At 61.3% G+C, this 14352-nt stretch overlaps 1 protein-coding gene across 1 annotated transcript in view; it reads right to left on the bottom strand.

Moving 5' to 3' along the window:
* Positions 1 to 813: 813 nt before the first annotated feature.
* FAM20C (FAM20C golgi associated secretory pathway kinase) overlaps positions 814 to 14352 on the bottom strand; it is a 37335-nt gene continuing 23796 nt past the window's right edge. The window contains exons 5-10 of the mRNA XM_082713899.1: positions 14078 to 14193; positions 8043 to 8223; positions 7171 to 7280; positions 6941 to 7022; positions 2392 to 2451; positions 814 to 1798 (exon numbers count right to left, since the gene is read on the bottom strand). Of these exons, the coding sequence (XP_082570025.1) occupies positions 1549 to 1798; positions 2392 to 2451; positions 6941 to 7022; positions 7171 to 7280; positions 8043 to 8223; positions 14078 to 14193 (799 nt within the window). The 3' untranslated portion in view covers positions 814 to 1548. The remainder of the gene's footprint in view (positions 1799 to 2391; positions 2452 to 6940; positions 7023 to 7170; positions 7281 to 8042; positions 8224 to 14077; positions 14194 to 14352) is intronic.

Below are 14352 nucleotides of genomic sequence, written 5' to 3'. Positions count from 1 at the left end.
GTGGGTTACTGATGGGGGCTGCCTTTGGGGTTCACTTTATCATCCCCCCATTTACTTCCTTGGTAGCCTGAGGTCCCTTTGTGGTTCTGCTGTGGGCCGTACCCCCTCCGCCTGGCAGGCAACGGCTTGGCCATTCTGGAAACCTAAACTGACTTTTGTGCTGTATGTCAGCCCCTCCCTGAGCCTCCGTGTCCCCACCTGTGAAATGAGGAAAACAAGATGAACCTTGCTGTTTTGCCTTAGAGACCTGGAATAATTTGTGGTGGCAGCTTTGCGTGGAGCCAGGTGCACAGAAACCAGTGGTCCTGGGGCACCAGAGGGGCTGGGAGCCCTGGAGGTGGCCAGGGCTCTGATACGCAGGACTCTCTGCTCCCTGGGACTCTCTGGGGTTTATGTCAGTGCTCATCAGTGTCCTCCCCCTGGAACCCCTGGGGCTGGCCTGTCGCAGTGCCCCGTACCCACACTGAGCCCCTGCAGGCAACAATCTCGGGGAGCCCCCAGGCAGGCCTCCCAGCAAGATTCAGGCCCTGCGGCCTACAGGGCCGGACTGCTCCTGGCTCCAGTGGGCACACCTGGGCTGTGTAGATGTGATGCTGCCCTCTGGGACTGGCCCATGTCTTCAGGGACCCCCTGCCCAGCTTGGTCAGCCACACCAGGAGTGGGACAGGGGGCTTCCCCCACCTCCTGCCTCCCAGCCACAGCCCCTTGGACCTTGGAAGCTGAGCCTGGCTCTGCCCTCTTCCAGGCCTGACCTATGTGGAGGGAGGCCGGGTGGCTGCTGAGCTCAGGGCGTGAGGGGCCCAGACCCCAGCATACATTTGCTCTATTTTTATTGCACTTTTACCACATTGCAAACTATTCCACAAAAATGTTGCAAAATTCAGCCTGTTGCCGAGGCCCTTGAAGGAGCCCGTGTGATGTCTTTGCACCAATGATCAAAGCGAAGTCAGGAGACGAGCAGCACCCTGGGCCGCCAAGGGAGGTCCCAGGCACTGCCGGGTGGCTCTGAGAAACGGAAGACGTGGTCACTGACGTCACTCTGAAACTGGGAGTCTGCCCGCCGACCAGCCTATGGCGCCGTCGGGAGCCCCGCCGTGCACCGGGCCGAGACCGTGAGCCGTCTGGCCGCGGGCCTCCCAGGAGGGAGGACAGGTGGGAGTCTGTTTCAAGTTAGGTCCAGAGTGGGAGCACACCTGGCAGGAGAGGCCGGCCCCAGGGGGCGCGGCCCCCACGTGTGCATTTGGTGGGTGGTCTGGGGTCTGCAAGGTGTCGCTCTATTTATATACATAGACACCAAGTATAAATACAAAATAGTCAGTAAAGGCTTCCTTCCCATATAGAAGGGTGGGTGGCCCCCGCCGCCAGGCCGCCTTGTCCATGAGCAGAGCGCCCCCTCCCCAGCCTTCTCCGGTCTCAAAGCGGACACCGTGAGTCCCGTGGGGCCTGCGGTGCCTGACCCACGGAGCGGTCCATCTGTTCCCGCAGTCTCCGAATCACAGCGTGGACACACGTGTCCCTCCTCCACGGCAGGCCGGCGGCTCTCGGTCACTACCTGCCGGGGGGCACTCTGTGCTCGGCATCCAGGTCGTCTTCCAGCACGCTGTGCGGCCCGTCCTTCTCCACGCAGTCCCCAATGGCCCGCAGCACGATGCGCAGCCGCCGGTCCAGCGCCTCCAGGTGCGGCCGGTACAGGACGGGGGCCACGCGGTCCTTGCGCAGGGACTCTGCCATTAGCAGGCTCAGCCGGTACTCCTCCTTGGCCAGGAGCTGCAGCCGAAGGTAGGTGGACTTCCGGACCCTGCCGGGGAGAGACAGGTCAGGCCCCAGCCTCTGGGGCCTGGGCACAGGGGACACCGGCACCAAGCCAGGGGCAGTCCCAGGCGGGCCCCTGCCTCCCGGAGGCGCTGCAGTAAGGGTCCTGCCTGGCAGAGCAGGTGGCCACGGGAGGCCTGGCAGTGCCCGCAGGGACCCGACACTCCAGGCAGACGCAGGGGCGGGGAGGATGGCCCATGCATCCGGGAGACTGAGCCCAGCTCAGCCCCACACACCTTCCCCGGGCAGGGAGCTCCTGGTTCTGCCCCATGGCTTGGTTCCCCACCCGTAAAGGGAAGAGGTATGAGGGGGGAGCCCCAAAGAGGGTGGCAGCGAGGGGCACAGAGTGCTGGGGGGGCAGGACGCCAGTCTGAGCCCTAGTGTCTTCATCTGTGATGGGGGCCATCACGGCTGGCCTGAGACATGCGCCGGGAGGGGCTGGGGATGCCACAACTCGGGCTCCGGGTGCTGGGCTGCATGCTGCCAGGCTGTGGGAGTGAGGCTGGGGGCCTCTGCCCAATCTGTGGCTGGACTGAGGGCTCCCCGGGGGGCGGGGGGACGCAGAGTGGGGCACCATACCTGCAGCACTGCTGTAAAGGCACCAGAATGGACAGCTCATCATGGGAATACTTCCCAAACCTGCCGAGGAAGCACAGAATTGTTGGGGACACGACACACAGGACACCTGTGTGCAGAGCCTGCAACAGGGCACTCCATGGGGGACCCCAGCCCTGCAGCGGGCAGCGCCCTGTGTGCCCTACTGGAGAGCCACAGCCATGGAGATGGGGCAGTGTGTCCCCAAGACACTGCTGTCCCCCAAGTCCCGGCTTTGTGTCCACAACGCCCCAGCTAACTGTCCCCATTACCCAGGACTGTGCCCCAGCCCACTGGCTGAGTGTCCCCAGCACCCCCAGTGGACTGTCCTCAGCACTGTGTCCCTAGCACCCCCAGGTGAGTGTCCCAGCACACTGGGTGAGTGTCCCCAGTGCTCTCAGTTGAGTGTACCCAGCACTGTGTCCCCAGCGCCTCTGGCTGTCTCCACCACCCCAGCACTGTGTCCCCAGCAACATCGGCTGAGTGTCCCCATCACAGTTGCCTATCAACAGCACCCCCTGCTGACTATCCCTAGCATCCCTGCTGAGTGTCCCCAACACCGTTGCCTATCACCAGCACCCCAGCACTGTGTCCCTAGCACCCCCAGCTGACTTTCCCCATCACCCTGGCTGAGTGTCCGAGCACCCTCGGTTGCCTGTCCCCCACCCCGGCACTGTAACTAGCACCCCTGGCTGAGTGTCCCCAGCACCCGTTGGCTGTCACCAGCACTGTGTTCCCAGCTCCCACAGCTGTCTCAAACACCCCCTGCACTGTATACCCCAGCACCCCGACTTAGTGTCCCAGTACCCCTGGCACTGTGCCCCAGCACCCCCGACACTGTGCCCCAGCACTCCCGACACTGTGCCCCAGCACTCCTGGCTGAGTGCCCCCATCACCATCCGGCGGAGTGTCCCCAGCACTGTGTCCCTAGCATCCCCGGCTGAGTGTCCCCAGCACCCCCGGCCTAGTGCCCCCAACATCCCAGCACTGTGTCCCCAGCGCCCCCAGCTGGCCGACCCCAGCACCTCTGGCTGACTCTCCCCAGTGCCCCCGACTGTCTCCACCACTCCGGCACTGTGTCCCGCACCCCTGGCTGACTGTCCCTACTATCCCTGGCTGAGTGTCCCCAGCTTCCCTGGCTGACTTTCCCCAGTGACCCTGGCTGAGTGTCCCCAGGATCCCAGCACTGCATCCCCAGCACCCCCAGCTGTCTCTACCACCCCGCCCATGACCCCAGCACCCACAGCTGAGTGTCCTCAACCACAGCATCACCCCAGCACGTGTCCTCAGTGCCCCTGCCCGACTGTCCCCAGTGCCCCAGGCTGAGTGGCCCCAGCACCCCCAGCTGACTGTCTCTAGCACCCCGGCTAAGTGTCCCCAGTACCCCAGAACTATATGCCCAGCACCCTTGGCTGACTGTCCCCAGCACTTTGACCCCAGTGTCCCCAGCTGACTGTCCCCAGAACCCAGCACTAGATCCCCAGCACCCCTGGCTGACTCCCCAGCGCCCCCAGCTGAGTATTCCCAGGATCCCAGCACTGTATCCCCAGTGCCCCGGCTATCTCCACCACCCTAGCACTGTGTCCTGTGTCCCCTGCACCCCTGGCTGACTGCCTGTATCACCCCAGCACCGTGTCCTCAGTGCCCCTGGCTGATGGCCCCAGTACCCACAACTGACTGTTCCTAGCACCCCTGGCTGAGTGTCCCCAGTACCCCAGAACTATATGCCCAGCATCCTGGGCTGACTGTTCCCAGCCCACCAGCACTTTGACGCCAGTGCCTCCAGCTGACTGTCCCCAGTACCAAGTACTAGGTCCCCAGTGCCCTCAGCTGACCGTCACCAGCACTGTGTTCCCAGCGCCCACAGCTGACTCTCCCCAGCAGCCCTGGCACCGTGCCCCAGCTTTCCCGGCTGAGTGTCCCCCACACCCCCAGCTGACTCCCCAGCACCCTGGCGTTGTGTCCCCAATGCCCATGGCTGATTGTCCCAAGCGCCCCCTTGTGGAGTGTCCCTAGCACTGTGTCCCCAGCACCCCTGGCTGACTCCAGCACCTCAGCACTGTGCCCCAGCATTCCTGAGTGTCCCCAGCATGCTGGCACTTTTCCCCCACCATCCTGGCATTGTGCCCCATATCCCCTGGCTGAGTGTCCCCAGCACCCAGCCTTGTGCCCATCACCCTCAGCTCACTGTCCCTAGCACCCCAGCACTGTGTCCCCAGCACAGCCAGCTGTCACCAACACCCCCGGCTGAGTGTCCCCAACATCACAGCATTGTGTCCCCGGTGTGGGACTAAGTGTCCCAGCACCCCCGGCACTGTAACCTAGCACCCCAGCTGAGTGTCCCCACACCCCCCAGTGGAGTGTCCCTAGCACTATGACCCCAGCACCCCAGCTGGGTGTCCCTAGGACACCTGACTGTGCCGAGCACCCCTGGGTTAGGGTCCCAACACACCCAGCACTGTGTCCCTAGTGCCCCCAGCTGAGTGACCCCAACTATAACCTGGCACTATAACCTAGCACCTGGCTGAGTGCTCCTCGCAGGAACTTAGCCAGCACTGTGGCTAAGTGTCCCAACACCCCCCAATACTATGCCCAGCACCCCCAGCTGAGTATCCCCAGTACAACCGGCACTGTGCCCCAGCACCCTGGCACTGTAACCCAGCACGTCTGGCTGAGTGTCCCCAGCACTGTGTTCCCAGAACCCACAGATGACTGTCCCCATCACCCTGACACGGTCTCTCCAGCACCCCTGGCTGAGTGTCCCCAGCACCCTAGCAATATGTCCTCAGTGCCCCTGGCTGTCTGTCCCCAGCACCCAGCCCTGTGTCTCCAGCACCCCAGCTGAGTCCCCAGAATCCCAGCACTGTGTCCCCAGTGCCACTGGCTGACCTCAGCACCCAGCACTGTGTCCTAGGGTCCCCGGCTGACTATCCCCAGTACTTCTGGCACTTGCCCCAGCATCCTGGCACTGTGTCCCTAGCACCCCCAACTGATTCTCCCTAGCACACCTGGCTGAGTGTCCCCAACAACCCAACACTGTCCCCAGCACCACCGGCTGAGTGTCCACCTGGCACTGTGCCCCAGCAGCCCCTGGCTGACTGGCACCAGTACGGTGTTCCCAGCTCCCATAGCTGACTGTCCCCAGCACCCCTGGGTGAGTGCCCCCAGTATGCCCAGTGGAGTGTCCCCAGCACTGTGTCCCCAGTGCCCCTGGCACTGTGCCCCAGCACTTTGGATTGACTGTCCCCAGACCCCTGGCTGAGTGGCCCCAGCACCCCTGGATGACTGCCCCTAGCACCCCTACTGAGTGTCCCTAGTACCCAAGAACTATATCCCTAGTGCCCCCTGCTGACTGTCCCCAGCACCTCCAGCTATCACCAGCAATGTGTTCCCAGCTCCCACAACTGACTGTCCCTAGCACTGTGTCCCCAGTACCCCTGGTTGACTGTGCCCATCACCCCGGCACTGTGCCCCAGGATCCCTGGCTGAGTGTCCCTAGCACCCCAGCACTGTATCCCCAACACCTCTGGCTGATTGTCCCAAGAACCTCTGGCTTAGTGTCCCCAACATCCCAGCACCATGTCCACAGTGCCCCTGGCTGACTCTCCTCATCACCCCAGCACTGTGTTCCAGCATCCCCAGCACCCCAGAACTGTGCCCCAGTACCCCTGGCTGAATGTCCCCAGCATCCCAGCACTGAGTTCCCAGTACCCCTGGCTGACTATCCCCATCACCCCGGCACTGTGCCCCAGCATCCCCAGCTGAGTGTCTCCAGCACTCCGGCTGGCTCTCCCTTGCACACCAACACTAGATCCCCAGCACCCCCGGCTGTCACCAGCACTCTGGCACTGTGTCCCTAGCACCTGGGCTGTGTGGTCTTGTCTTTGCTGTGCCAGCACCAGACACAGGCCCTGGGATGAGGCATGTCCCTGAAAGTACCCTAGTGTTCTGGCTGCTATACTGGGGTCTGAGACAGGCTAAGCAGAGAAGGTGCCCCCAGGGTCTGGCCACGGTACTGTCCTTGGCAGTTGGGTGTCCCCAGCCCCCACACCCAACTGTCCAGGTGCCAGGTGCCAACTTGTCCTAGCACCAGCACTAGTAATCATTTGGGAAAGGCAGGTCCCTGTACCCACATCTACCCAGCAGACGGCTCTCCTCGGTGGCCCAGGACAGCCCAGGGCCCAGCATGCAGTGGCCACAGGCCCTCTTTGTGGGGTAGGGAGAGCCACATGTCCCAGTTAGCCAATCCCATGTGACTATGTGATGGGCAAAGTGCTCCTCACGGCCTTTCTGGGCAAGCAGCCTCTCTGGGCCTCAGTTTCTCCTGGGCAACATGATAACATCGCAGGACTCAGCACACAGGGGTGACCCTGGGGACCAGGAGGAGTAACACTACCAATGCTTCCTGCCGTCAGGAGCTGGAGACCCAGGGCCAGCACCCTGCATCACACACACAGCATCTGTGGGGGACGGCCACCATCCCCCACTCAGAGCCTGGTCCTCCTGGGTCTGGAGGAGTAAGAACGCGGCTCACCCTCTTCCATTGTCCAAGTGGATAATAAACGTCTCGTTCCCAAACTTCTCAAAAGTCTCATAGTGATGGCGGTCCATGTTTCCTGTGGAGAGAAGCAAGCTGAAAACTCAGGAGCCAACTCTCTACCTCTGAGCCTGGAGCCCAAGGGACAGAGCAAAGCAGGGGCTTGACCCCTGCTGGGTCACACACAGGGTGGACGCTCCTGGTGGAAGCCCGGGCTGCTGACTTACCCATGAGGAAGTCAAAAATGGTCATGTCCATGATGTCCAGAACACGGTGGCTGCTGTCATAGGGGGGCGTCTGCTTCACCTCCTCACAGTAGTCGGGGTCCACTTCCCACCTGTGGGGGAGCCCATGTGAGAAGGTCAGTTTCCTTCTCTGGGTGGAGAGGGAGGCCCAGACCAGCTCAGCACAGCGGGATTATTGCAGTGAGGACTTGGGGTGGAGAGAGGTGATCACCTCCCAACCCCCTGCTCCTGTTAATGCAGCCTCTGCTGGCAGCTCAGAGCAGAGCTGCCAGCAGAGGCTGCATTAACAGGAGCAGAGTTGCCAGCTGAGGCTGCATTAAGATCACCACAGAGGCTGATCACCAGCTGAGGCTGCATTAAGATCACCACAGAGCGGAGCTGCCAGCTGAGGCTGCATTAACACGAGCAGGGGGTTGGGAGGTGATCAAGCCATGTCTGGAGGCTGCTGTTCGCTCCAGATGCCAGGGTTCTGGAGGGTTAGGACCTGGACACCGCACCCCAGAGACCCCTTCACAGCCATGTCTTCAGGGACAAGAAAGGCACGGAGCGAATGCAGAGAGTTCCAGTCCTGAGAGGCTGTGTTTCCAGCCTGCACTGGGCCGGCGGCACCACGTGGGGGATGCGTCTGGTTCCCAGAATGAGGCCGCCCTTCCTGCCTTCTATGCATGAGGGGCGGTGTCGCCCACTGGGGGCAGGCAGAGTTGCGTGTGCCCCCCTTTCCTGATACTCCCTCCAGCCTGAGGCTGGCAGCAGGCCCGAGGCCCGTCTGAGCACAGTGGGCAGAAGCCTCTGAGACCCCTGCGATGCCAGCAGAAGGATGCGGCCCCGCATGGCAGGGCCTGCCTGACACTCACTCTGCTTTCTTCCGCTTGTGGTACGAGCGCCTCCAGGGGTTCCGCCACGTCTTCCTCTTGGCCAGGGACAGGTCAGGCAGGAAGGCCGCCAGTGAGCCCTCAATCTGGTCCGGCTTCCCGCACAGGGCGTGTTCTGTGGAGCAGTAGTAGGAGCACTCCCCGTAGAAGCAGATGTTGTTGGCTGGGGACACACAGGCACACAGGTGAGGGGGGCAATGCCCTATTGCCAGCCCTGTCTACAGTCTGTCCCATGAGGCACGTCTACGCGGTCTGTCCTACAACCCCCTGTCTACACCATCTGCCCCACGGGCCCCCATCCACAGTGTCCGTCCACAGCGTCCGTCCAACAGGCCAGGCCCCTGTCTACACCGTCTGCCCGATGGGTCCCCATCCACACCATCCATCTGACAGGCTGGGCCCCAGTCCACACTGTCTGTCCCACAGGTCCCCATCTACATCGTCCATCCTGGGCTAGACCGCCATCCACACCATCTGTCCCATAGGCCCCTGTTTGCCCCACTGGCCACATTCATGCCATCTGTCCCATGGGCCCCCGTCCACACCATCTGTCCCACAGGCATCGGTCCCACAGGCCCCCGTCCACACTGTCCATCCTACGGGCCATGTCCACACCATCCGTCCCACGGGCCCCCCCATCCATCCTAGGCTGGGCCCCTGTCCGCACCATCCATCCTGGGCCATACACCTGTCCACACTGTCCGTCCCATGGTCCCCCTCCATACCATTTGTCCACGGGCCCCTGTCTACACAGTCCATTCGGGGCCGAACTCCCATCCCATCCATACTATCCATCCTAGGCTAGACCTCCTCCCTCCATACCGTCTGTCCCACAGGCTCCAGTCCACACCATCTGTCCCATGGGCCACATTCAACCATCTGCCCCACAGGCCTCCCTCCACACCACCCATCCGGGCTAGACCCCCCTCAACACCATCGGTCCCACGGGCCCCCGTCCACACTGTCTGCCTGACAGACTGGGCCTGTCCACTGTCTGCCTGGACAGGCTGGGCCCCCATCCACAGCGTTTGCCCCAGAGGCCCCCATTCACACCATCTGTGCAATGGGCCCCCATCCACACCGTCCATCTGATGGTCCCCGGTCTACACTGTCTGTCCACGGGCCTCTATCCACACCATCCACGCTGGGTTGGACCCTCATCCACACCATCCATCTGATGGTCCCCGGTCTACACTGTCTGTCCACGGGCCTCTATCCACACCATCCACGCTGGGTTGGACCCTCATCCACACCGTCTGCCCAATGGCCTGGGCCCCCATCCACACCATCTGCCTAATGGGGTGAGCTCCTGTCTACACCATCCATCCAACGGGCTGGGCCTCCATTCACACGATCTACCTGATGGGCCCCTGTCCACACCATCCATCTGATAGGCCAGGCCCCGACCACGTCATCTGTCTGACGGGCCCCTGTCCACACTGTCCACCCAATGGGCTGGGCCCCTGTCTGCACTGTCTGTCCGATAAGCCCCTGTCCACACCATCCACCCAATGGGCCAGGCCCAGTCCACACCGTCCACCTGACCAGCCAGGCTCCCTGACTTTCTCCCACTGGATCTCACAAATCAGTGCTGCCTGTGGTACGAACGCTAAGGCCCACAGAGGGGCGCTGACCTGCCCAAGGCCACACAACTGGGGGAGCTGGCACTAGGATCTCAGACTGACACCTACCGAAATTCTAGAGTCCATGCTCAGTGGCTTAAAAGAGGCATTCTCCCCATGAAAAAAGTATAATGCTCTTGGCGGGAGAGAACGCTTGCCAGTCTCCGCTCTGACAAGGGTCTAGCACACAGCCCACATGAAGAACTCCTACGACCCACTAAGATAAATAGACCCACTCGTAAATGGGCCAAGGAGTTCTGCAGATTTTCCCCTAAAGAAACTACAGAAACAGCCAACACGGACATGACCCCACCTTGGTCATTAGGGGAGTGCCGCGGGGACCACGGTGAGACCCCGTTTCCTACACCCCCAGCCAGTTTCAGTCGGGAGAACAGACACTAAAGGGTATTGCTGAGGGCATGGGGACACGGGAGCTGCTTCAGTACCACTGGGCTGGACACGGTGTGGCTGCTGTGGAAGCCAGGCTGGTGGCCTGTCTGAAAGCTAGTGTGGAAGGACCCATGACAGAGCAATGCTACCCTCGAGGGAAGCGAGCACGCGTGCATGCAGCACCCGGCACCAAGGGCCCGTGGGAACAGAGCTGCGGGGCCCCCCGCTGTCCCCCCGGGGCTGTCCCTCCATAGAACAGGGTGCACTCTTTACCCAGGAGGAAGCCTCCACCGGGGACAATCCATGTGAACGTGACACTCGGTGACAGACGCCACACGCTGTCGCATTGTGTGTGTGAAACGTCCAGATAGGCAACGGCACACAGAAACCCTGGGGGTTCAGGGGTGGGGGGCCCGGGGGGGTGATGGCAAACAGGGGTGAACAGAACGTTCTGGAACAGGTGCTGACGTGGCACGTCGCGAATGCACTAGAAGCTGCAGAACCGCACCCTCCAAAATGATGAACTTCATAAAAAAAAATAAATCAGAGGGGCGCCTGGGTGGCTCAGTGGGTTAAAGCCTCTGCCTTTGGCTCAGGTCATGATTTCAGGGTCCTGGGATGGAGCCCCGCATCGGGCTCTCTGCTCAGCGGGGAGCCTGCTTCCTCCCTCTCTCTCCGCCTGCCTCTCTGCCTACTTGTAATCTCTGCCTGTAAAATAAATAAATAAAAATCTTCTAAAAAAATAAAAGCAGAACAAATGTTACTCCATTTAACCACGCGCGGTATGGACACGTTACTTAAAAAACAAGAATAAAATGCCTTGGTCGTTTAGTTGCCGCAAAAAGAGGGTGAACATTACGGTACGGGACTCAGATCGCAGGGAACATGGGTCATTTAGGGTTAGCGTGCATCTCCCGCTGCCTAGTTTGCTGATTTGTTGCCAGACGCCTGGCCAGGTGTCCCGTACTGGTCCAGGACGCTATGGCACTTGTGTGCACACAGTGGTGAGGTTCACGTCCTCATGGTCAGTGACTCTGTGATTGCGGTGGGTGGGGGAGCTCTCAAGAGCCTGAAGTATGTAGGGACACGGCGGTCAGAATGGCGGCCACCACGCTCAGGCCCCTTCCCAGCGGTGCAAACGGCCAGCTTCCCAGACAAGGGGTCTCCTCTCTGGACCACGCAGGGTCTCTGTGGCTGGTGAGCAGCCAACTGGGGGACACGGGAAGGCAGCTCAGGGGCTCCCACGGTGCTGCCTGCGCACAGTGAGCCCCTGCCTGCATCACCGGCCTCTCTGCCTCCCTGGGACCTCGTGATCCCAGAACCAGTGCAGCAGGACAATGTGGGACGGACCCGTCTATGAGCTCGCCTGTGTCGACACGTTCGTCCACGTCCCACTGACGCACCATAAGCCTCAGGCCAGGCGGCGGCTCCTTGTTCAGGAGGGTAACCTTTATCTGATCCCCTGGGCTGGAGCCCTGGGCTCTGCCATCTAAGGGCAGAAGCTGCTGTGAGACAGGTTAATGCTCGGACAGAAAGGCGCTTTGTGAGGGCATAGCGTCCTCACCAGAGAGCCAAGCCTTGTTCTAAAGGAATGGCCAGGGGGCGCCTGGGTGGCTCAGTGGGTTAAAGCCTCTGCCTTTGGCTCAGGTCATGATCCCAGGGTCCTGGAATGGAGCCCCGCGTCAGGCTCTCTGCTCGGCGGGGAGCCTGCTTCCCTCTCCCTCTCTGCCTGTCTCTCTGCCTACTTGTGATCTCTGTCTGCCAAATAAAGAAAATCTTAAAAAAAAAAAAAAAAAGATTTTAAAGGAACGGCCAGGGCAGGGCCCCAAGAGCTTCCCAGGGGTATGACCTTGGTATGGGACTTCCCCTCCTCGTGCCTCAGTGTCCCCACCTGACCGAGGGCCCCAGCAGCACATGCTCGTGGGTCGAATGCTGAATATGGTGACTGGGTCGACACCAGTCTAGCAAGCGAGTCAGAGGCTGGTGCAGGGGGGCGGTCATTGGCTCAGCCCTGCACTTGGGCAGAAGCGGGCGAGCAGGAGGAAGGAATGTGAGCCCTTTTTCATCTCAGTGACGATAATCGAGGTGGTTGGCTGGGAAAATCTGCCTTCCCCACACCCCAAGGCCAGCTCCTCCAACACCTGAGACCTCGGGGGAAGACGGGCCAAGGACCCAGCAAACAGGTGACTCTGCACCAGAACCCTCCACCCGTGAGGCCTGAGGGTCAAGCCATCTCTACCTCGCACGCGCCCATCTAGCTCCCAGCCGGTACCAAGCTCCCCTGTCAGCTCCTGGCACGTTTCCCTTTCCTGACTGACCCCAGACAGAACCACTCGGGCCCCTGGAGGTGGAGGGGATGTCCGCCGCCGATTAATGTCTCCAACATGCACCTGGTTCTCGAGCAAAGCTCTGTGGGCAGTGTGGCAATGGAGGGTTCTAGAAGGGCAGGCAAAGCACCAAGGCTACCAGTGAGTCTGAACAGACTTTGTTTTCTAGAACGAGGTCAAAGCTCGCTCCTGCCACTCTGCTGCTTTAAAGAAAACCACACATCCCTGCGATTGTCGTGTGGCACCTGGAACATGACAGCTGCAGCACACGGAACGGCACACCGCCGGAGTGGGACAGGCCCGTGCCGTCACCCGCTCAGACTGAGAACCAGCTCCATGGTTTGTGTCTAAGAAGGAATCCACGAGCCTTCAGCCGCCCCTGTGGGACATCAGTCGTGGGGTTCTGGACGCTGCCAGGTGCACAGCCCCTTCCCTGCGAGCCCCCAGCGAGGCGGCCACGCGCCCGGGCGAGCACCTCTGGACCCAGAGGCAGGTGCCTGAGGGGAGCTCCCTCTGCACCAAGAAAGCAAGATAGAGAAGTTTCTTGGTTTGTTTGTCTTGCTTGATACTCAGACTCCAGCTCCTCCCCTTCATTTGGGCAAGTCACTGAGTCCCATGTATCCAGGGCCCATCAGCAGACGACGGGATAAGCCATCGCGGTGCGTCCGTACACAACAACAGGACTCCGACGAGCACGCAGGACACCAAGCAACGACCCGGGGGACTCTTGACATGGTGCCGTTGAGCACCGGGAGACAAAGTTACACCCGTGTGCCACCCCCACTTGTGCACAACGGTAGGAAAGGCTCAGTAGCTCTCAGAGACCGGGAACAGACCGCATCGTTGGAGAGATGGGGCAGGACGGGACCGGGGCTTCTCTGCTCATCGAAATTCACAGAACTCTGCCCTTGGCTACTAGTGACGGCGTGTCAGCCATGCCTCCACAGAATCACGCACAAGGGGGGATGAGGAGACAGTGTGCCCCCGCACTCCTGCCTAGGAATCGAATGGGGAACCCTCTAGCAGGTACATAGCTCTACATGGTAGAGCCTGGTATGCAGCTGGCGCTTACTAATGTGTATGTCCCTTTGCTGTGGTAGCACGGCCCAGAGCCTGCCCGCCATGGGATGACACAGTGCCCAGGGCGCCCTGTGTGTGGGACCTCCGGGCAGGCCCCATCCGCAGGGTATGGGGGCGACCCACACGGAATGGGCTCGTTTCTGGCTACAGGGACGCTCTCCAGCCCGAGTGGCCACAGGCACGACGTGCTCTTGGCAGCTACAGGCCGGCCCTTTCTGCCGGCCCTACACCAGTCCCTCAGTGAGCCTCTGAACTAGTCCAAGACAGAGCCGGAGAGCAGCCGTCTCATGTGGAAGGACGCTGGTGACAGGTAACCCGGGGGTGAGTGTGGGGACATGGTCATGTTTTATCTTAACTTCTGAACACTGAGCAACATCCCCAGAAAGCGTGCACTAGAACCTGCAGAAATGGCTGACATGGAGTGGCGACGCAGCCCGGGGTCCTGTGGCGTGGCCCCGCCCCCAGGGGATGCACCACGCTCAGGGTCAGGATGAGGGCTTGGTCACACAAGAGTTCTTCCCAGTTTTTCTCCTCCATCTTGGAAAGGGAAGCAGGCTCGTGGTGACGTGTGTGGGAAGCCTGGCGAGGGGCAGCTTACCTGGGGAGATGAAGAAGGTCCTCCACAGCTTCTTGTCCCTCGTCACATCCCGGATCTCCTTCGTCATGTTGACCATCCTGCCGGCCACGGGCGGGACCCGGCGGAAGTCCAGGATCCTGGCAGGAAAGGGACGGGGAGAGGGTCTCACCTCCATGCCCCGGCCAGCTCTGGGCTGGTGAGGAATGAAAACCCCTTTCTCTGCGTTCCAAGGTGGGGTCCCCCATCCCCTGGACTCTGGGAACTGACCCTGGAGCCAGGCCCATGACTGCCCCTGG

Source organism: Mustela nivalis (assembly GCF_964662115.1).
Source record: "Mustela nivalis genome assembly, chromosome: 19".
NCBI lineage: Eukaryota > Metazoa > Chordata > Mammalia > Carnivora > Mustelidae > Mustela > Mustela nivalis.
The sequence above is the reverse complement of the archived record's forward strand: the minus strand, read 5'-3'. Positions and strand labels throughout refer to the sequence as shown.